This window comes from Halichoeres trimaculatus, unplaced genomic scaffold (genome assembly GCF_033239565.1).
Source record: "Halichoeres trimaculatus isolate MK-OKI-2021-1 unplaced genomic scaffold, fHalTri1.1 fHalTri1_scaffold_6, whole genome shotgun sequence".
NCBI lineage: Eukaryota > Metazoa > Chordata > Actinopteri > Labriformes > Labridae > Halichoeres > Halichoeres trimaculatus.
In genome coordinates, this window is record NW_027437184.1 from 11,940,627 (window position 1) to 11,963,702 (window position 23,076).

At 41.9% G+C, this 23,076-nt stretch overlaps 1 protein-coding gene and 1 long non-coding RNA gene across 2 annotated transcripts; one reads left to right on the top strand and one right to left on the bottom strand.

The window, feature by feature from the left end:
* Positions 1-7,739: 7,739 nt before the first annotated feature.
* LOC141792289 (uncharacterized) lies at positions 7,740-19,983 on the bottom strand. The gene is made up of 3 exons (XR_012598365.1): positions 19,954-19,983; positions 19,779-19,871; positions 7,740-8,190 (listed from the first exon to the last, which is right to left on the bottom strand). It is a non-coding gene; the product is annotated as an uncharacterized LOC141792289 (long non-coding RNA).
* On the top strand, positions 9,835-12,992 carry LOC141791212 (uncharacterized). The gene has a single exon (XM_074671483.1). The coding sequence runs from the start codon at positions 10,075-10,077 to the stop codon at positions 10,969-10,971; it is 897 nt and encodes a 298-aa protein (XP_074527584.1). The 5' UTR covers positions 9,835-10,074; the 3' UTR covers positions 10,972-12,992.
* Positions 19,984-23,076: the final 3,093 nt, after the last annotated feature.

Below are 23,076 nucleotides of genomic sequence, written 5' to 3' on the forward strand. Positions count from 1 at the left end.
CCGTACTGAACACGAAGCCAGATGAGAGACCATGGAGTCAAAGCAAAGCTGGCATTAGTTCATGTAGGACATGGAAGTTATACTAACACTCCCTGGAAAGCCAAAGCAAGCTGCTTGGTTAGTCCAGGGAGAACTTTGAAAAGCAGAGCCAACAATTCCATGAGTGAGTAAAATCTATGATGGTAGTCCTCCTGACTGAAACAAAGTTACTTGGTTGATCTGGATCTTGAAATTACCAGGAATGTGATAACTTATTACCTGATAAAGAAACAGACTCAAACTAAAAAAGCACTCAGAGAGCGTAGACCACCACCAAGCATGTTGTGATGGTCACGGAACACTTAAGTCCTACTTTAATGTTATATTCCCTTTCAGCAGACTGTCTGCTACAATTTGGTGTTAGTTGCAGGTTTGTACGATAATTTGTTAGCTGACAGTGTTGAAAATTATGATGGCCCGGTACATATTTCATATTTTGGACCTTAGTATCCAGAATATTGCCAGGATCTGTCCGTTACTTTTTGACTTATGTTGTTCACAGACAAACAGAAAAACTCTCCCAAAAACATAACCTCCTTGGCAGAGGTATTCATGACTGATGCCTTTTAACAACTCACAGAACCAGAAAAGACCCTTGGGTACCAAATTAATCATGTTTATAAAGATATCTTCAACAGCTGACACCACAGTGAGCAAATATACCAGGTAGGGATGGGTACGGCTCACTCTGTGATACAAAGTTACTGTTCGTGGGTTCATGTGCTTCATGTTCATGGGTTCATGTGTGTGTGTGTGTGTGTGTGTGTGTGTGTGTGTGTGTGTGTGTGTGTGTGTGTGTGTGTGTGTGTGTGTGTGTGTGTTTTCTCCTCAGAATGTAGGTTGAGTTGATTGACAGGAAGGTTGCAGCCCCACTGGCTCCTCCACAACTCCAAAATCTGTGATGGTGGAGGTACGAACAAAGAAGAAAGCTGCTGAGCGGTGCAGTGTGTGTGTGTGTCTGAGAAAAGAAGGCAGATGCAGTGACCATGTGTGCCAAACCATCGCACACAAACACACACACTGTCTGTCTTCTTCTCATGTCCCAGCAGGCCTCGCTGTGCGTCGACGCTGAGTGGACACTGCCTGCTGATCAGGTCTGTCCACTGAGCCCTGGTGGCGAACTGCGCACCCGGGTCCTCCTGTCACAGCTGCAGATGCTGGGATGATGGGGTCTCTGGGGGTTCTTCTAGGTCAGGCATCTGGGGTGTATTTTCTAACTAGATGTTTTGAAGCGAGGGTTAAACAGATGAGTGGTACCTCTGGATATCTGATGGTAAATATTAAACCCAAGCTTTCACGTTAGAGCCTGAATCAACAATCTAACTGCAGAACGCAAGAGAGAGACGACAAATCGGAAAGCCCTCATCCTCATGAGACGGTTTCCTGGTGAGAAAACGTTCTGCTGCCGACATCAAACAGTCAGCCTTTGCTGATTCACTTTTAAGTCTCCTCCAAGGCACAAGCTAATCGGGACTGACCTCAGCATCTCCAACACAACTTAGCATAACAGTTAATAATACATACAGCCATTACAGGGGAAATTGTATTCTTCCCGCCGGCCGGAGGAATGAATAACTCCAACTGAAGTGAGACTCAGATCATCCGATTGACATTTAACCCTGTCATCTCTAAGCACTGAGGGGTGATCAATAAATTAGTGACACAGCATCAGATCTGTCTGTTTTTAATTGCTGAGCTGTGCATTATTCATCCATCAGAATTTGACAAGCGGCTGACGGACTCCGAGCGTTGATTACCGAGCTAAAGGCTGATCACAGTGAATCTGAGATCGGGCGCTGTGAGGAACCGCAGACGGACAAGAGCTGCTCAGTTTGGAGTCAGGGAACAAGACGTAACATAGTGCAGCTCATCTTCAACTTTCTAATCCAGACTGAGGGAAGAAGGAGGGTTCAGGATTCTGGTTTATGTTAGGCTGATCTACTTAAAGCAGAGAAGACTCTTATGTGTTGAAGCCAGCAGACAGCAAATGGGTTGAAGGACTGGGGACAGAAAAGTTTAATGTCTGACTGTTCAGAAAGTTAATGAACTCTCTTTGTCTTGCATTGAAAGATAAATGACTCCCCCAATTAACAAACCTGACCTCAGTTACACACAAGTCTACCTCCTTAGGATTTCCTGAGAAGAACTGGAGTTTTGCAATGATTTATGTTGACAAAAGAGTTCATATAATCCCGGATTAATCCTGTCCTGTGTGTGTAAGTAAAGTTTTGAGGTTCAAAGGGGCTTTTTTTATACCGGTAATTCAGCGTTATAAACTTTTTCTAAGGTCATTTATGTTCACGACACTATCACATAGTAAACTTGGGGTTCCCAAACTTTTCAGTCTGTGATCCCTGAAACAGATCAGAAAATAAACAGATAAGAAAAGGGTCTAAAATACTTAAAATCTTAAATTACTTAAATTAGCCAATCAGTAGCAAATATGTCCACATATGGCCACATAGTGCTCTGTTTCAGAAATTAAAATGCCTCCACTGATACTGTCATTATTCTGGTGTAGTCACTTCTCATATTTGAGAGGTTTCACTTGATTTTCTTTTTAAATTTGCCATTAAATTACCTCAAAAATCAAATGAAATATCTGCAAAGTCATAATTATGCCATGAAGCTCTCTATACCATGGAATAGAACTATCTTGAGGAGGTTTCAGTCATTTTCTTTATAAAAGGAACATGAAAATGATGCACTGACCCCCTCAAGTCAGGGCCTCAACCCCATCCAGCAGATTAAGTTAAGTTGTCAAATCAAGTGGATAATGCTCTGTCCTGGTTTTGTGTGTGTGTGTGTCCACTAAAATTAAATGTTGCAGTCTCTATGACGGGTGGTGCATTACATGACAGGACTAAACAGCAAAGTTTGCATGAGGAATACAATAAAATTCAACTGTTCAAAGTCAAAATGGCATACACTGCTGGCTCTAAACTTCAAATAAAAAGAGAAATGTTTGGATATCTTCCAAACTCAGGCTCCATGCACGAGTCTCTGTGCAGAAAAAATAGAAACAGGTACAATTTTATTATAACTCTGACCTTTACTCAGTTTTGTCCTGTGGGGAGACACTTCAGTCCATCTCTGCACTGATGTTTCCTGAGGTGCAGCCTGCAAAGTGATGCAAACAGAGGCTTTGACTTGCTTAAAGAGCCTTCTGGGTATAAAGTATAAATAATGTAACCTGCAGAGAGAGACAGCCTTTTTTTCTTTTTGCACCATTCTCTCCTTAAAGCACCCTTGCTTCAGATCTACAGTCAACTGGACCAGCCTGCCACAGGCCCCTCCTCTCTTGTCCTCCGCTGTAATGTTTGCACAAGTTTATATATTTGTTTTGGCCGTGATTTGCCTTTCCATTAAAAAAGAATAAGGGCTTATGACATATTCAAAGAGGGCATGTCTGGAGTATAAAGTCTAGGGAGGCTATGATTCATTAATGGAGCCATGAATAGATAACACACTGTTGTATGATATCATACCCACCGTTGGATTCACGGCGACATTCACATATTCTCTTGTTCAAAGAGTCACGATGCTATTACAAACGGTATATGAAAGGATTATATGAGGTGATTCAAGTATTTATGAGCACACAGTGGAGATATTACATTAAGGTGATGTTTTCATATGTTGTGATTCAGTTTCATGTTGAAGTTTTATCATTAATGAGACACTGACTATGAAGATGTGAGTGACAGTTCAAGATGTATCACCCAATCATTCTTTACCTTTTTTGCAAAATCCAAAGCAATAAGGAAATTCATACTAAACAGAAAACACTGTGGTTATTGTGTCAATATTGTAAGAAAACATGGAGCAACTTCAAAACACACACTGCACTCTGCAAAAATTCAAATGTTAGCATGTTTTTTTTTCTTTGTAGTCAAATATTGCCGCAGGCTTAATTGAAGCCGTAAGTACCTGATGAGTGCAAAATAATTTCTAATTCCATGACATAAAAAGGCAAAAATGTAACCTGAATTACATGTTGTGGTTAAAAAAACATTAGCAACAGGAACAGGATAAAAATATACTTCAACACTGTGACAAGAAACTTCATTCTTGTTCATCAGCCAGTTAAAGTCTCTGTGAGGACCAATTCTTTGGTGTTGACTGCAGTGACACCTGTGGCCAGAGTCTGTATTCTTTTGTACGAGACGCTTCCCCACTAGCACTATCACCCACTGTTGTAAAGACGTGACCGTTTCCACCGTGTACAATTTGTTTTGGAAGCTTGAATTTTGGGTCAATGGATATGTGTCATATTTTAAACTTTGCTGCACTGTAAAAGCCATAACCTAAGCAAGTGTTTTGCTATTAAAAAAGTCTTATATTACATCATACAAGCAATATTCTGCCTGAAAATTATTGTAAAATGTCTTGTTTTGGGATTTTACATACCACAGATGATGCCTGAATTCCTTTTAAAGAGTAAAAAAACAAGTTGTGCAAATACCTAAAGAGTAATTTCTTAATTCAATTAATTTGACAAGTACATTTTCCTTCCACACTGGCAGAATTTATACCCATACCAAGCAATTTAGATCTCATTTACATTTAGTCAGATCCTGAAATATAAGGTATTTTTTTCTGGACGAGTTGACAAATGTGCCTTATATTATTTCTGACGTGATTTTACTTTCACTAGAAATAAGGCAAAAGTAGTTGCGTAGTTCTAGTTTTTTGTGTGTCTCTCTGATTTTGTGACCCACATGTTCTGCAGCACTGGGTATTTTAGCTTTACTTTACACTTTGCTTTACTTTATACTTTATTAATCTCTGAGGGGAAAACACATTTCAGTTTCATCCTTTCCAAGAAACATAAAGACAGTGAGGACAGGAGCAGGAGAACTGTCAGTTTCATTCGATGTGAAAAACAGTAAAAAAGTGAGGAAAAGGGGGGGGCATATACCAGACTAGGCTCCTATAGTGGGACATGTGAGATGAGTAAGGGTGTCAGGGAGGGAAGGTGTCAGCATAGACACTGAGCTAAAGCGCTCCAATATAAAGTTTATGATTGAACTTCTTATCATTACACTGGATCAATATATAAATGCTCTTTAATGATGAGATACTTCTTTCAAAGTTTTGTTTTAATCAAATCAACTGAGCACATTTTTCTTCCGTCTGCTGAAAGTAAAAAACACTGCACACTCTGTTCTTTTTCTCAGCAGTTGCGTAAGCTTTGTTATGAAATCAGCAGAGGGAGCTGACTTCAAGCTCATCTCAACAACACAAAGAGCTTCTTCATTCACTCTGCTCAAAGAGCAAAACAACAGCAGACACACACGGCCTTCATCCTCAGCTAATAAGAAAGATAAAACTCATCCGGCTGCTGTTGTGTGATTCTCTCTGCGCCGCTCGGCTCTGTTGTGCTTTAATAAGTTCAGTTCGGTTCAGAGTTTTCTTTCTCTCTGCCACTTCGCTCTCTTTCTGCCTCCACACAGCCAACAGCTGGACTTTTCTCTGCGGGTCTCCACCAGCTCCTCTCTGCAGCACAACAGCCCACCCTAATTGCTGTGGACTCTCTCCTCACCGGCCTGCTTCTGTCTTGAAAAAAAGGCTGTGTTTGTAGCTGGCTGTTCAGCTTTTATCTATATTTTAAGCCACACACAAGGTGTAGAGTCGGCCTGGAGCTTGTTACAGGGCCTCGCAGCTGCATAATTCATGAGCAGGAGCCGCTCGCTGCAGCGGCTAAATAAAAGATCTGCCGGCATTGGATGGCAGGACAGAGGAGCTCACTGTACCTGCCCTGCCACCTGTGTGTGAAGGCAGGTGTGTGTGCGTGTGTGTCTGTTTGTGTTTTCCTGTGTGTGCATTACAACCCCTGAGTTTAGATCAATGCAGGGGTGTTTGACACACACTGAAGGATACACACTCACAGTCCTCGGTGCACTGTTGGAGTGATCTGTCTGTTACAGCTCTGTTGTGTGTTTGCACAGAGGAAAGGTCCCCACTCAGGTCCAACATCAAATGTGTCGTCACACTATTCTTCTTCTCAATCTCTCCTCGGAGGAAGAAAAAACAATCACATAGGAAGTTTATCTTTTCAGCTGCAGCACTGACTGCAGTCATTAACGCACTAGTGCTTCAAAAAGTCACTTTTGTGCTTTTTAGGAAGATTTAGCTTACCATTTCAGGATTTACAAACAGAAAGCTGTCTCCTTTAGGTGCTCTGTTCTATGAACATGATGGGATTCTGGTTGAAATCTTTAACTCAGACAACAAATTGCATAAATGCGGACTGCTTTCATGGAGTCACAGCTGAACTACCACGACCTCTGTCCATGGTGCTGATTTTGGAACCACATAAACAATATTTTACCCCATTTTCCTGCTTTCATTTGTAAAACATCTCTGTTTAACATCCTTATCCTTATCATTTTTTAAAAAATCTCTGGACTTTGAGGATGCAACTGCAAAGTTTTTTGTTTGTTTTTTGTTTTGTTTTTGTTTTGTGTTGTGGTGAAGGGGCAATGTCCAGTTGGTAAAAATGAAGCCTATGCTGAAGTGCTGTTCATTGAGAATCCACTTGAGGCTGGCTACAGAAAGACCAGTGTTTTAGCATTTTAGACCCAGCCATAAAAACTGACTTTTATGGCATTAAAACGCATATTTACAGCCTGGTTCAAAAAACGGCTTGGGTCTTAAACGTTAATTTCACTACTGGCACACACTGTACATTGAGTGGATTTTTTTCTAACTCTACGATTTAAAAGTTACAAGGATAATTTGATTTTCCAATCAGAGGCACAGCTCAGGTCACGTGACTGCCAGGCACCCTGTAGCTGCTCAAGGAAAAACTCACAGCTGGCATCATAGCAAATGTGGCTGCGTCCGCAGATTGGCTTCATTTTACAGTATCAGGAAAATACAGGTGACGCCGCTGATGCTATGCTCATGCTTTATTCAGTCTATGGTTGGGTTACAGCAAGGTTCAAAAGTTGATGCATATATATACTAACCTAATATCCATGCCAAAATTATCTGGATAATATGAAAATAAACTAAAATTTGGATAGAGTTTGCAGATAAAAGCTAAGTCATTAAATGAGATTTAGAGGACCTGTGAGGACTTTTTAAGGGATCTTGAAATGGCCTCACTTTTACATATTTCTCTGTTCATAATCCACAATTTAAAATGAGATTGTCAGCACCAAACAGTTACTTCTAAATGCTATTTTTCATTACCTGTGGAGAATATGAGCCCAATTATGGCACATAGACCAAAACAGGTCGTCTGCTCACCTTCTTCACACTAACAAACTGAGTTCATGAAGTTTGCTTGTTGTCACCTTTCAAACTACAAGTAAACACATTACCCTCACTTTATAACCTGGGAAAAGGTGTGTTGAAGACAGAAAAAGTAGCATTACGAAGATCTGCACTCGAAAACGAATGTAACAACAGTGGGTGATGGTGCTCATGGGAAACGGAGTCATCATCCTGTGAAAAACACTACCAAGTCTCTGTGTCACTGCAATCAACACCAAAAGTTAAGCAAGTGACATCCTAGAACAGGGTTTACAGTTGTGGATTCATTTAGAGAGGATGCTTATGCTGCTGTCTGTGTGCAAGGCATCCTGGTACATGTAGGCCATGGTGTGAATTTATTGGTTTTGATTTTGCAACTTGGGCAGGAGCAGGAATTGCAACTTAAACTCAGATAAATTACAAGATATATGATATACAGCATCAGAAGAATCAGCTTTGAGTGCATTATAAGTCTGAAGCATTTGCTGTCCAGTGTTTGAGAAGAAGAAGTTTTATTTTAGTCGAGTGCTGACCAGAGCAGATCAGGCTGATTGTAAGAGATAAAAAAGTGAAAACATCAGGAGACAAGGCTGGCTGTAAGCGGAGCAAGCATGAAAGCGCATATGGAAGATGGCAGCTGCAAATTGGACAGTGGAGATGGTGGAGTCTAACAGCGGTACAAAATGTATGAACCCACAGAAGAGGAGCTGCTCCTTGTTTTTTCTCTTCTCCTTCAGGTTTTCCTCACCAACTCGTCACTCTTTCCTCATGGGCCAGAGCAGTGCAAACATTTCTCTCATTCTCTTTGTTTTTTCTCTCCGTGAGCTCCAGCAGGTAGCTCAGACCAGGGGAGACGGCACGTGGAGGCGCGTGGAGCTGGGAGAAGTCCTGGATGTAGATTAGGGGTGAAGAGGAGGAGAAGGAGGGGGAGAAGGAGGTGGTGTGATCCCTTTAAAAGCCTCAGTTCTTCCAGCAGGCTCAAATTATTACAAGCGTGCGAGGAACAAGGGCTCTGCTCGCGGGTGAGCCACCCAGGAGAGCGCCTCGCCTCGGGGCGATTGTCAGAAGAAAGTAACGCAAGACAAGAATAATAGGAGGTTGGAGTGCAGGAGGAAGGAGGGCTGAGGGTTGTTGTGGAGAAAAGTTAAGGGGATTTTTATCCTCCTCTGTTTTCCCATTGCGCTCATCGCCTCCTCGGCCCTGCTCTCCTTCTCAGAGGCCTTTCATGCTCAGGCCTCTCTCTGCTGTTTCTACTTTCTATCAATGCCCTGATGCCTGGCTATTTTTTTTTCCACAAGGCCATCGTAGACGTGTGTAAATATGGTAAAAAGCTCTTTAGGCAGACAGATCGTTCCTAGGCCTGGTCCTCAGGCATCCTCTCATTCCTCCCTCTCTCCTTACCTTACCTCTATGTTGGTGTGGTTGATGATTGATGTCTACAGGCCGGTTTTGTTGAGGTCTCTGTTTCTGCTTTTTCTCTCTCTTCATTCTCTGTTTCTTTGTGGATATCTGAACTCGTTTTTGTTAGATTATTTCTTTGTTGTAACAACACTTCTTGTTGTAGGTCTTATATCATTGGAAAGCCTGTTTAATCTCTTTTTATAATGAACATGCATTTTTGGGATGAGCTGCAGAGCTGAGGATGTGGACTGCGCCTCAAAAATTTGCAAACTCGTCTATGCTAATGTCAAAAAGCTTATTCTGCCTGATTGTCAGCACCTGTGGACGCAAGGACTGCTAGTATAGTCCCGTTACCACAGAGCAGTTCAGTTTGGTTTGTCTCGGTACAGCACACATTTTGTTGCATTGCTACTGACTGATCCCAGGACAGATCCCCAATTAACTGAGACAAACTGTCCCTGTTCTTGGGACCCTTCCATGGGAGTGCTAGACAAAACCGATCTGATCCAAGAAGGGGGTGCTTCCTGTGCAACAGCGGCTGTATTGCTTCTGGTGGAACACAGCCTTCTCTGAGACAAAGCTTGATTGTGTTTTGTAACAAAGACCCACAAGCCAATCACAGGAGATGAATTGCTGGATGTCTTCCATTGTCGGCATCCAGCTTACATGCCACCTTCCACGAGGGGACATGGGTGACTGTAGAAATGCAAACAGGATCAGGCTCAACCAATCAAACCCATACGAACTGTGCTGATCTAAACTGGACTGCTTTGTGGAACTGGGTATGAAGCATCCCCTCCAAGAATCAAGATGCCACGTTTGAGGGCCAATGACGTGGGCATCCCAAGAAGACAACACCCAAAGATGACCATTTCTTTACACTGTCAGAACTTGGGGACCCTGGAGTTAAATCGTCCAATCCACCAAACTAAAGTCAATGACATAATCTGTTTGGAGTCAGAGGAGAAGATTTGGCAAATTTCCAACAGTGTACTCTACAGCAAGACTTTTTGCTCATTTAATTTCTTCCGTGAGAGTTTTGATCCACAAGAGCATATACTGGGTCGAGCTCTGGTGCTGGTTAAAACATTTGTATTACATGTCACGTCATTGCTTACTATCACGTGAGTCTGTGGTATCATTTCCGGTTTTTCCTTTACTCTGTGTACAGCACGGTCGTGTCGTTCGCTCTCAATCTATCTGTTGTTTTACCTGTTACGGACTTTCACTCTTTTCAATCTTGCCATCTTATCGATCTATAGTAGTTTACACCAAGCACTCTGCCTTTTTTTTTCCCACAAGGGTGTATACTTTTTCGGTGTTTCTGACGACTGGTTTTCCTGTTAGCCTTTTAGCTCCCCAGCACTAGCGATGTCTCTCCACTCCAGCTCCAGCTCTCACTCTGACTCTCCTTCTGCGGCTCGTTTCTGCCCGATGTGTCAGATGTTTAGTTATTCCTCTTCCTCCTTTACAGATAATGATATTTGTATTAAATGTAGCTTATTTGTAGCTCTGGAGGCGAGGGTTTCTGAACTGGAGACGCGGCCCCGCACCGAAGCTAGGCCACATTTAGCTAATGCTAGCCAGCCCCCTGTAGCCGGTGCGGGCCGTCTTAGCTTAGCCTCCCCCCCGGCAGATCCCGAGCAGCCGGGATGTAGTGGCTGGGTGACCGTGAGAGGGAAACATAGCCGCAAGCATAAAAATCGCACGCCGGACAGCCGTAACGTTCACATTTCCAATAAATATGCCCCTCTTAGCAACACACCTGCTAGGAAACTCAACACTCTGGTGATTGGTGACTCGGTAGTACGGAATGTGAAATTAGCGACGCCAGACACCATAGTTCAGTGCCTCCCGGGAGCCAGAGCGGGCGACATTGAAGGCAACTTAAAACTGCTGGCAAAGGATAAACGTAGATTTCGTAAGATAGTTATACATGTCGGCGTTAATGACTCCCGACGTCGCCAGTCGGAAGTCACAAAGATTAATGTGGAGTCGGTGTGTGCTTTGGCCAAAACTATGTCGGACTCGGTAATTTTCTCTGGCCCCCTGCCAAATAGGGCAAATGATGAGATGTTTAGCCGCATCTCCTCATTCAACCGCTGGCTGTCGAACTGGTGTCCAGATAATGGCGTAGGTTTTATAGACAACTGGCGATCCTTCTGGGGCAAGCCTGGTCTAATTAGCCGAGATGGCGTTCATCCCACTCTGGATGGCGCAGCTCGTTTAACTAGAAATCTGGCTGATTTTATTAGTTTACCCATCTGACAACTCAGAGTGGAGACCAGGCAGCAGAGCAGCAGTCCTACACGCTCCTCTGCGTTTCCCTTAGTGCAGTTTCCCAGCCACTCCTGTTGTAACATAGAGACTGTGTCGTTTCCCCGACCGAGACCCTTTTTCTATAACAATAAAAATAACAATAACAACAATAATTATTATAACAACAACAACTACTACTTTAATAATAATAATAATAATAATAATAATAATAATAATAATAATAATAAAGGAGTGAATTATGATAATCTTATAAAAATTAAAACTTCCGGTGCGGATGAACCACATGACGTTAAAGTCAAATGTGGTTTGTTAAATATTAGATCTTTATCATCTAAAGCTGTGCTAGTTAATGAACTTATATCAGATTATCACATTGATTTACTTGCTCTGACTGAAACCTGGCTGTGTGAGGGTGAATATGTTAGTTTAAACGAGTCCACTCCTCCCAGTCACCTTAATACTCATAACCCTCGAGACACAGGCCGTGGGGGGGGAGTGGCAGCTATCTTTAACTCTAGCTTTAATATTAGCACTAGACCTAAACTAGGCTTTAGCTCTTTTGAAAGTCTTTTTCTCAGTTTCTTGCATCCAGCTGTAAAAACCGCGCAACCGTTTTTGTTTGTTATCGTCTACCGGCCTCCTGGCGCGTACTCTCAATTTCTCTCCGACTTTTCAGAGTTTCTTTCTAATATCGTTCTTCTGTCGGATAAAATTATCATTGTCGGTGACTTTAATATTCAGGTGGACGTCGTTGACAATAGTCTTTGTATTGCCTTCATGTCTTTACTGGATTCTTTTGGTTTCACACAGTCTGTGAACCATCCTACTCATCGCTTTAACCACACCTTGGATCTTGTTCTTGCTTATGGCGTGGAACCTGTCAACTTGGCTGTCTTGCCGCAGAATCCTCTTCTGTCGGATCATTTCTTCATTACTTTTGAATTCTTGCTGTCGGATTTCTCACCTGCGAACAAAATCATCTTGTCCAGGAACTTGTCTGACAGAGCTGTAGACATTTTCAAGGAAGCTATTCCTGCTGCCTTGAATTCTTGCTCTACTTTTGCAGAGAGCTCTTGTGCTCCCTCTCAGCTTGATCAACTTGTTGCGGATACCACGGGTTCTCTTCAAGCCGTCCTCGATTCAATTGCTCCGCTCAGACAGAGGACTCTCAGACGACATCGTTCCGCTCCGTGGTACAACGCTCAAACTCGTGAGCTCAAACAACAATCGAGGAAATTAGAAAGAATATGGCGTTCGACTAAAACAACCGAATCCTGCTCGCGTTGGAAAAATAGTCTAAATGAATATAGAAAGGCTTTGCGACTTGCGCGTGCAACTTACTACTCGACTCTTATAGAAGAGAATAAAAACAATCCTAGATTCCTTTTCAGCACTGTAGCCAGGCTGACGAACAGTCATAGCTCTACTGAACCATGCGTTCCTCTATCGCTTAGCAGTGAGGGCTTTATGAGCTTTTTTAACAATAAGATATTAAAAATTAGAGATAAAATTAGTAGCGTGTTACATGCAACCGTGATAGAACCTTCGATCGATGGCGAATTTGCGGAAACGTCGCTTAGAGCTAATATACTCCTGGACTGCTTCTCGCCTGTGGACCTGTCAGAGCTGGATTCAACTGTCACTTCAGCCAAACCATCAACTTGTCTTCTGGATCCCATCCCAGCTTGGCTGTTAAAGGAAGTCTTTCCCTTGGTCGGATCTTCTTTACTAAGGATGATTAATGCGTCTTTACTGTCGGGCTACGTGCCCCAACTTTTTAAAGTTGCTGTTATTAAGCCTCTTCTTAAAAAGCCTACACTTGATTCAGGCTCTTTTGTCAACTACAGACCGATATCTAACCTCTCTTTCGTTTCTAAGATCTTGGAGAAAGTTGTTGCGAGTCAGCTCTGTGATTTTCTTCATAGCAACAGTCTTTTTGAGGTCTTTCAGTCTGGGTTCAGAGCTCACCACAGCACTGAGACTGCGCTGCTGAAAGTAACCAACGATCTACTTTTGGCTTTGGACAGTGGTCTTCTTTCTGTGCTTGTCTTGCTTGATCTTAGTGCCGCTTTCGACACGATTGATCATTGCATTCTTCTGCGGAGATTAGAGAGTCTTCTTGGTATCTCAGGAACCGCTTTAGCCTGGCTTCGATCGTATCTTTCGGATCGACATCAGTTTGTTCATGTGAACAACGTCTCTTCTTCTCACACCAGGGTGCAATATGGAGTTCCTCAAGGTTCAGTGCTCGGACCGATTCTTTTCATCTTGTATATGCTTCCTCTCGGCACTATATTGAGGAAACACTCCATAAACTTTCACTGCTATGCAGATGACACTCAGCTTTACTTGTCAATGAAGCCTGAAGAAACCAACCGCTTATCTAAACTTGAAGCATGCCTCAAAGACGTAAGGTCCTGGATGAGCAGAAACTTCTTACTGCTGAACTCAGAGAAGACTGAAGTCATTGTTCTTGGACCTAAACATCTCAGAGAAGCTTTCTTGAACAACATCGCCGCCTCTGACGACATCAGCTTGGCTTCCAGCACCACTGTCAGGAACCTGGGAGTTCTTTTGGATCAGGACCTGTCCTTTAACTCTCACATCCAACAGGTCTCAAGGACGGCATTTTTTCATCTTCGCAATATCAAGAGAATTAGACACATCTTGTCTCGGAGCGACGCTGAGAAACTGGTCCATGCTTTCGTTTCTTCTAGGCTGGACTACTGCAACTCTCTTTTATCCGGCTGTCCTAATAAGTCTATTAGGACTCTTCAGCTGGTTCAGAATGCTGCCGCTCGGGTACTGACTTGGACTGGGAGGAGAGAGCACATCTCTCCAGTGTTAGCGTCTCTACACTGGTTACCTATAAAATCTAGGATAGAGTTTAAAATTCTTCTTTTGACTTACAAAGCGCTTAATGGCATCGGGCCATCGTATCTTAAAGACTTAATTGTTCCGTATAATCCGTCTAGGTCTTTGCGTTCTCAACATGCTGGTCTGCTCGTTATACCTAGGGTCTCTAAAAGTAGTATGGGAGGTCGAGCCTTTAGTTATCAGGCTCCTCTTCTTTGGAATAACTTACCGGTTGAGGTCCGGGGAGCAGACACGGTCTCAACCTTTAAGAGTAGACTTAAAACTTTCCTTTTTGATAAAGCTTACAGTTAGAGCTGGATCAGATCTGAACCAGCTCTTAGTTATGCTGCTATAGGTTTAGACTGCTGGGGGGAACTGACACACAGGGCTCCTGTTTCCCTCTTTTTCTGTCAGTCTAACTTCTAGTCTTACTGTCCTGTTATAGTTACTGACCATACACCTCTCTGGGAGGGTCTGAGTTTGTCTTGTAGGTTCCTGGGGATCGGTGAAGAAGACGGCCTGCTGCTGTGCTCCTGTCCGACACCAGCTACTACAGCCTTGGATTTGGCCTGCTGGTTTCTCCTTAACTGTCGCCACAGCGCCAAACTTCAGACTCCGTCTGTTTCTCTCTCTCTCCCTTTCTGTGTGTGTGTGTGTGTGTGTGTATGTATGTGTGTCTGTGTGTGTGTCTGTGTGCGTGTGTGTGTATCCCTACCCCCCCCCTCCTTTTTTCTCTCCCCCCCCCTCTCTCTCCCACTCTCTCTCCTCTATCTGTCTCTCTCCAACCCCAACACAGTCGAGACAGATGTCTGTCTAACATGAGTCTGGTTCTGTCCGAGGTTTCTGCCCGTTAAAGGGAAGTTTTTCCTTGCCATTGTAACTTGCTAAATGCTGCAAAGTCCTGTACTCATGGTGGATTAAGATAAGATAAGACTCCTTATCTTGTCTTGATGTTGGGTTTCTGCTAATAAAATTTTATTAACATTTACGGGTCTAGACCTGTAAATGTTTTTGTAAAGTGTCTTGAAATAACATTTGTTATGATTTGGCGCTATATAAATAAAGATTGATTGATTGATTGATTGATATCAATAGACATGTTAAAATGATCATTTGCCTGAAATTTTGTCCATGATAAACAAGGGCAGAGCTGTTGTTTCTTTAGGTGTAGACTAAAAATTGCAGGAGAACCCTACTTCCTCTTATCACACCCTTCACCCCACATGTAAACCAACAAAATAAAGCCTGCCTTGTGTTTCACCCAGATATTAAAAACTTTGTCAGCTGCAAAGTCTACACTTGTTGCTGCTCTTTACGCTTTTCATCAGCTGCAGACTGAATTATACAACATCAAACAAGTGAGATGAAAGCAAAAACCTGCTGTTTTAAAAAAGGTTTCTGGATTTATTTTTCATCTCAACAATAATTTGTGCCCTGATTTTTCAACAGATACAAGAGGTACATTTCGAGAGAGTAGCCACCTCTTCAATGAGGGAGTGGCACAGAATGTGAAAGGGGGCAGAGATCTAGGGTCCTTAAGTACCCCTATACTCTAGGAGGTAATCATCCTGTGATGTTAAGACTCATGAAATGCCTTGTAGCTGATGAAATCCTTGTGTTGGGGCTTACTGTTGTATAATTGTGATCAAACAAAGGCTCCAATCCTAAACGTACCCAAGAAGACCTGCTGAGACCGCCGCACTCCACAAAGACGCAGCATAAAACACTCACTGACGCACTTAGTGCTCCTCTCCACACCCTTCCTCTCTCCTAGCGATGTGAAGCCCACGGGCCACGACGTGCTCTGACTGATATGCGTTCTGACATGTCAAATGGGGAGGCGGCGCGGCGCTGCCCGTGGCAACCAGGAGAAACATGCTAATAGCGAGGTGCATTAGTGCACTCACAGACAGCGCTGCTAATCAGAGAGGACGTTCACCCCGCTCTGACTCCCTCCATCACTCTCAACACCCAGAGTCCCACCCACACAGCCCCACTTACCTCCACAGACTGCACCTTTAAGTCTCACTGTAACCCTCATGGACCAACTATCAGGCAGAGTACGACGAAGAAGCACTTTAATTTTAGGAAACATTCAGCCATTGCTTTTTCATGGTTTTCAGATGTTTGGAGGTGCATCCTCTCAGTTCAGTTTATTTCACCCAATGAATTGAAGTCAGATGATAAACTGAGCTCAGGAAAGAGACTTTAACATGTTTCATCCAGTTTTGAGACTTTTTTTATCCTTTAGGGTGCTTCTTTTTTTAAATCAGAGACTCACTGGTCAAATATCTATACTGACAGACATTCACCTAGCAAAGCTAGGGTTAGCAACAAAAGTGTGACTCCTGTTTCATAGGGTACTTTCTTTCTTCTTCTGGAGTTGCCTCATTCTGATGAGATTCACATTCTCGTTTCTCATTTCTCGTGCCATTTTATATGACTCAGGGTGATGAATGCTAAGATGGGAGCACAGGTTTTAAGTGCTGTGGGTTTTCCCATTGTTGCTCTCATGGTACCTTCATTGCATGTATTACAGACTGCCTTCCCTGGTGTTGGTTAAGTGCAATACTTCATATTGCACTTTTAAAGGTAAGTTTATCCATCTGCAATATGGGTCTAAAAAACAGTAAGTTTAAAATGGGGCCATATGCTGACATGGGCTCAACTGACCATGCTCGCTAGGTGCTGCCCGGTTGGCTATGGCTGCCTTTTGCCGCAGCTCTCTCTTTTTTGTCAGTTTCTTGTAATTTTTTCGTCTCTTTTTCATCTCTTTTTCGTCGTCTTTGCATTTGGAGTGGAACATTACTTTGTATGGCTCATTTGTCAGTTATGGAAACCAAACTGGTTTTGTCTTTAGTGACATTTTTTTACTACTTTTTCTCCTGTGTTTGTCTGGAGATCCTACATGTAACCATGGCCACATTGTTTACATGCGAACTCAGCTGTTAGCAGCCTGTAGAATGTCAATGCTAACTGGTATAAGGCCTGATGTTTCCCACAAAGTGAGGAGAAGGAGGTGAGGGCAACGTGCTGGTTCTCAGGTGTGAGCTAAGAAGTGACGACATGGACCTGTCCTTCCATCCATCGTTATTGGGAACACAAGATCTATCTCTAATAAGATGGACGAGCTAGCTGTGCTAACTCAGCAAGAAAGGGAATACCAGAAGGCAGAGTAGCATTATGCTATTCATAGACATGGCTGACGGAGCTAACATCAGACACTAACGCCATATTGGAAGAGCTTCACCTGCTGTGAGCAGACAGGATCTAGGAGACAGAGATGGAGCATGACTGCAGAAGCTCAGTCCTGGACCCTGTGGAGGTGGAGACTGGCTGAACTGGAGAATGATGGACAAGCTGTCATCATCTATTTTCTTATGGACCTTTTTGTACTTTCTATACACTTTCTTACTTTTGTTTTCTTGATTGCTGCTGTGACTTCAATTTAGTTGTACTTGTTACAATTACAAAAAGTTCTATTCTTTTCTATTCTATTCTATCCTATTCTATTCTATTTAATGTACTACAGCATTTGGGAAGCCCGTAGTTGATTTTATAATGTAAATGTTGTATTTTAACAACACGTGACAGCAAGGTCACACTCATTCAAAACTAGGCTGCGACATTACTATTGATTAATGTGACTATAGTGGAAAAAAATAGTACAAAAGCAATAGGAGAGACTGTTCATCCCTGACCACTGTGGAGTTCATGTCGGCTTTATGATTTAGTTACATTATGTCTTAAGTAATGAACAGCTGTATCCTGCGCTCATTTCCACGTCAAGTTAGTGGAGTGGGTGCTGGGGGGGTAACTGTAGAGGCGTGTGTAAAGCTTAGTTTATGGTTTATGCTAAACATCTAATGGCTGTCATCACTGCTATGTCAGTGACACACGACATTACATCCCAGTAAATCTCTCTGTCTAGCAGAAATTAAATCTTGGATTTCTAGTGCTTTGATTGCTCTAGAAAAAGTATTGTTATTGTATCTCGCAGGATGCACAAAAGTGAAAAGGTAAAGTGTGCACCTGAAATAAACGTTTCCAGAAACAGCATAGCGTCACAAGATAACCTGCAAAATATCACATAAACAACCTTCAATCTACTTTTTCTGGCAGAGTTTCAAACCCTCTTCACTTCATGCTATGGACAAAATGCCAACTCAGAGTCCCCAACCCAACAGAAACAACAAAATAGCTCCTACATTGTCAGAATACTGTGCACTGCATATAACATAAGTGTGTAGCAGTTAATATCATAGCTTTAGAGAAAATACTACATGAATTTCTCCTTTTTTATGTAGGATCTCTAATCTCTGGAGCCAGTGAACTATTTTTCCCTGAACTGAGCAGAAATTGCACTCCAGCTAAAATCCTCTCTTGGACCAAACTCTCCTCCATTAGGTGACCATCATGAATATGCTAGCATGTATTAGGCTAATAAAAGCTATAAATATTAAATACACCATAATATACATACTCTACATACTTAATGTGAACTCCGGTCCTGTCGGCTCAGCTGCTGTTTCATACAGAATTTTAAAACAGGCAAAATTATTGTTAAAGAAAGCACAAAAACTCAGACTTAAATATTTAAATGTTGCATTTGGCTTCATCATTCTGGAACAAAGTTGCATTAAAACTACACGTTCATGGTGTCACTTTGTGTTTGGAGTCCATGTCATCACTCAGATCTTATTAAAATTATCTTATAGAAAGTCTGCTTTTCATTTACAGCCTCAAAGTTATACAAACATTTCTAAATAGGGTTGTTTTATCAGTGTTTAAGAGACTATAGGGTACCATTTCCAAGTCCTATGACTTCACTGCAAAAACTAAAATCTAATTAAGTGTCTGTGTCTTATTTTTCATTAAAAAAAAAATGTTTATTAGACTAAAGAGCCAAATTGATCTGACAGATCCAGAATTATGTCTGATATCTTGATGTAAAAAATACAAAAATGATGACTGAATTACTTATTAAGAGTGAAAAAAATCTGCCAATGAGGTAAGTTAAACATATGTGTTTGGTTTCTTGTGCTAAGACATAATTCTTATTTCATTTAACTTGACAAGCACATTCATCTACTACATTGGCTGTTTTGACAAGTAATTCAGGTTTTCTTCTAAATCTAACAAAATAATTCCATATAAAAATAGGACACATTACATCCCATAACCAACTAAATAAAACAAAGTATTGGGTTTAGGTATATATTTGTTAGTTGACGGTCAGGTTTGCAAAACATCAAAATTAGATTGTAGGGCCTCTCCTATTTGAGAAATAGATGACTGAGAGGTATAAATTACAGTATCACCAGCATTTAACTGTATGATACAGTCAGAGAAGGTGTGTAAAAGATCACTAATTAAAACTAAGTCAAAATTACCTCCAGTAAGACAATCTTTACTCAAAATGAGACAAACACATACACACGCAGCTGGCAAATCCGCCAGTGAGTGCGGCTTGAAGCATGCCAAACCCATAATGGGCAGTGTTTCTTTTCCGACTTAAAACCCATGTCATCCAATCAGAATGAGCGCCTGTCATTCAGCTGATGTTTGAGAACCAAAAACTCTGTTAACCAGCATCTACACAAAACAGGAGATTATCAGACTCTTCACTTTGGCCAGAGTTTTCAGAACACACTATTTTTAGAGACGTAAAGCTGCGTGTAAAAATATATGTGTTTTCCCAAATAGCAGGCTGTGTGTGGACATGGCCTCAAACGAACAAACTTAAACCCCTTAGCTGTAACAAAATGGAGCAACCCCACTGTGAGGGTTGGTCACAAAAAGCTGCTGAAAAAGAAGGTACTTGTGACTAAAATTATGTCTAATATGACAATTTTTACTAAAGATGAGACAAACACTGACTCAGATTTCACTTTTTGCAGTGTATGTGTGTGTTTAAGTACATTTATATATGAACTTACGCCTGTTTTTGACTTCCTGTCCTGGTGGGTTGTCCATATCAAGCCAGATGCATGTAAAAATAGATTCAGGGCTTCATCAGACGCACACGCTTCCTGTTGGCAATAAGAGTTACTGTTGGTGCTTCAGGGACAATAAGCACACACACTTAACTCAGAATACACCCAGAGAACTCACGTTAATTGGTTGGTCTTTTTTTCGTTCTTTTCTCTCAGTGGAAGCAGCAGTTTGTGTTTCTTTTCTCTGTTTTTTCTCTAACACTGACAGCAGATTCAGGTGTCAGCAGCTCTCACCTCTTCCTGGTTGTCTCCTCAGAAAAGGGCGGAGCCACAAAATTGCAAGAGGTCTGATCACCTGGTTCAAAGCTTCTGGGGCAAACCATTGACAAAAAGAGAGGGGTAGAGGTTCAAATAAGTCTGAAACACCCAATATTTTCAGAGTATGAGTAACTGATTCACTGTTTATAGTTTTGATTTTCTTCTAAATATTCATCATTAATGCCATCTTTAAATTCGGTTTCACAAATTAAGGTAAAAAATATATATATTATAAATCTATATCAGTCTCAGTTAGCTCAGCCCCCACAGAAGTGGTCTTTCCGAGAGGGTATTTAAAGCAGGTGATTGTTTTGGCTGTAAGTTTAACTTGGTTGTTTCATAGAAGACAGGGATTCAAAAAAGGATTAGACCCAACATGTTGCTGCTGCAGCACTTCAACCCAAGTCAAGAAAAGGTAAGAGCATGAAGCCTTACTTTGGACCATGTCTACTTTTCTAAGCATGATAGTGGAGCAGCCACTGTTTTTATTTCCCCCTCCCTCCGTCCACAATGAGAGGACACACAGCTGTGATTGACTTGGTTTAACAACTCCTACACAATGGTCTTCTCTGAGCCTGATAGTGTGAATGTGTCTCTGTCAGCTCCTGGTGTTACAGTTTTAAGAGTGACCCAGTAAACTGGAGACCTTCAGCTGAACATGGATATCCAGTTTACAACAGCTTTTTTAAGTCCTTGCAAAGTCGACTAGTTTAGTTTTATATACATGTCATAATCTCCTCATCAGAAAGTTGTTCGGAAAGATGTATCCTGCTAAAGGTCCTCACATGGTGGGCTCATAGTTTAGCTGCTGTCGTCATGCTTTAAACGGGGAAGCAGTCCACTTTTACCCATCAAAAGTGTTTTTGATGGCTTTGTCTCTAGAGTTTGTCTCCTAAGTGTCAACAATATCTATCTGCAGTGAAATAAAGCGTAGCCAAACAGCACAGGCCAAATCTCTTCCTTGCTAACAGGCTAGCTGTAGTGCTACACAGCTTGCCTGTCTCCTTCTATCATGTGAGTTTTGCTGAGAGGCCTTCATTTTGTCTTACTGCCCTTGACTGGTCTGGTGGTGTTTTGCTAGTGCCTGTGTTTTTGGTTTTGTTGTTGTTGTTGTTGTTGTTGCTGTTGCTGTTTTGTCCAAATGTCACTGTGCTGATTTACATAATCTACCTCGGTCTTTGGTCCTTGGTGGAAACCCAGACAAACAATGGACCACAGTAACCATGTAGTTCTGAGGATTCTTTTGCTGGGAGCTAAAAGTTTCTGGACCTTGTATGTTACAGTATTAATCTGGAAGCAGTTCAAAAATTGTGATTTTTGGACACTGCTTCGACACTGGGGCTCAGGGCATAGAGATTTCCACCTGCAGCAATCGAGCTAGCGCAGTAGCTCAACAATCTGTTGTGCATCATTTGAAGGTGTTTCATCTCATTGCTCTTTCACACTTAAAGAGTAGAAAGTACAAAGAGGGTCATGGTATTTAGCAGAAATTATTTAATGTCTAAATATCTCTGATGATCAGGATAAGTGTCCCAATTATATGGATATCAACCCGTAATTCTTCCCAAGAGTTAGGAGTAAGGTGGATAAGAACGATTAAACCATGTGACCAAAAGTGTTATTGTCCTGATAAACCACAGGCCTCTTTGAAATCCCCTGAAAATGCTGAAAATGCAGACTACATCAGGTTATCTGGTGTGATCAGAGTAAGAAAAGCCTTGAACTCTCCTCCTCTTCACCCCCACTCTCACCCTGCTGACAGACAGCTGCACCACATGCAGAGCTGGACCACATCTTTGTGATCACACTAATTCAAAAGCTCCTGGATCAGGCGGAGGATATTATTTCTTACCAAAGGAACCAGTCAAACGGACTTCTTCAGCTCCGTTCTACGCACTCGCCGGTTTGATGTTCAGGACGTAAATCAAAGACTTATCATTCTTTTTGATTTCATCCATCAACCGTGGGGATATTATTAAAAGCTATCAAAGAGCCCCAATTGAAACCTTTTTGCTCCACGAGAAATGCGTACCCTCTTTCCCACCATCTGCGCAGTCCGGCTTTGGGGAATCAAATATATAAAGAAGAAGAATTTCATTAAAAAGAGGGGGGAAAGAATATTACCAGCATCAAGTGAGAGGGATTAAACTTTAATGTGGAGCCAACAGTTCCTCCAACAGTGGCTTCAACAGGTCTGAATCCCCAGCGGCTGACCAAACAAACCTCTGGATTGAAATGAAACTCAGGTAGAGGAGCTATCGACTCCTTCCTGCTTCTTCTTCAGGGTTCAAATGGCTGACTTTATTTGGAATCAATAGCTCCCCGGTCTCTTTGTTTGGTGATTGAATCGGGTGATTCTTAGAGTCAGTGTGCTCATTAAGCTCATCCCAGTGATAATGTTCTCATCAGAGCTCATCAATCCATTATTTATGGCTCAAAAGGAATACAAAGTAGTGAGGCAGTCTGGATTTTCACGCTGCAGATCAATGGAGCCCGCTGCGCTGCTGTCTACCACTCATTTCTGTACCTCCTCTTCCTCTTTCTTACTCCTCTTTTCTCATGTTTGCTCCATTTTCCTCTTACTTTTCTATCCTTGTATTCTTTCACCATATTCTGCATTTTTTACTTCATGCATGAGCTGGGGCATGTTACCAACAGATAAAATGAACTTTTACAACCAGGGTATCTGCAGGTTTCAGCAAGTCAAATTAAAGACTTTTTAAGACTTTTAATGCTACCTTGGCTTTGGCTTTTTGAAACATTTGGAGATACTTTATGCAGTACTGTGTTTCATAACTTCGACCCCTTCAGTTGTTAAAAGTCAAAAAGTGCTAGCTTTTTGAGCTAATATGCCATGTAAGAATTATGTTGTCAAACAGTCCAGTTTAAAGCTGCTTCATGTTGTGTGGGTAATGTGTTGTATTGCCTGTTGGCTTGACACATAATCTGTCTGGCTGCACGTGATAAAACTTAAACGTTAAAC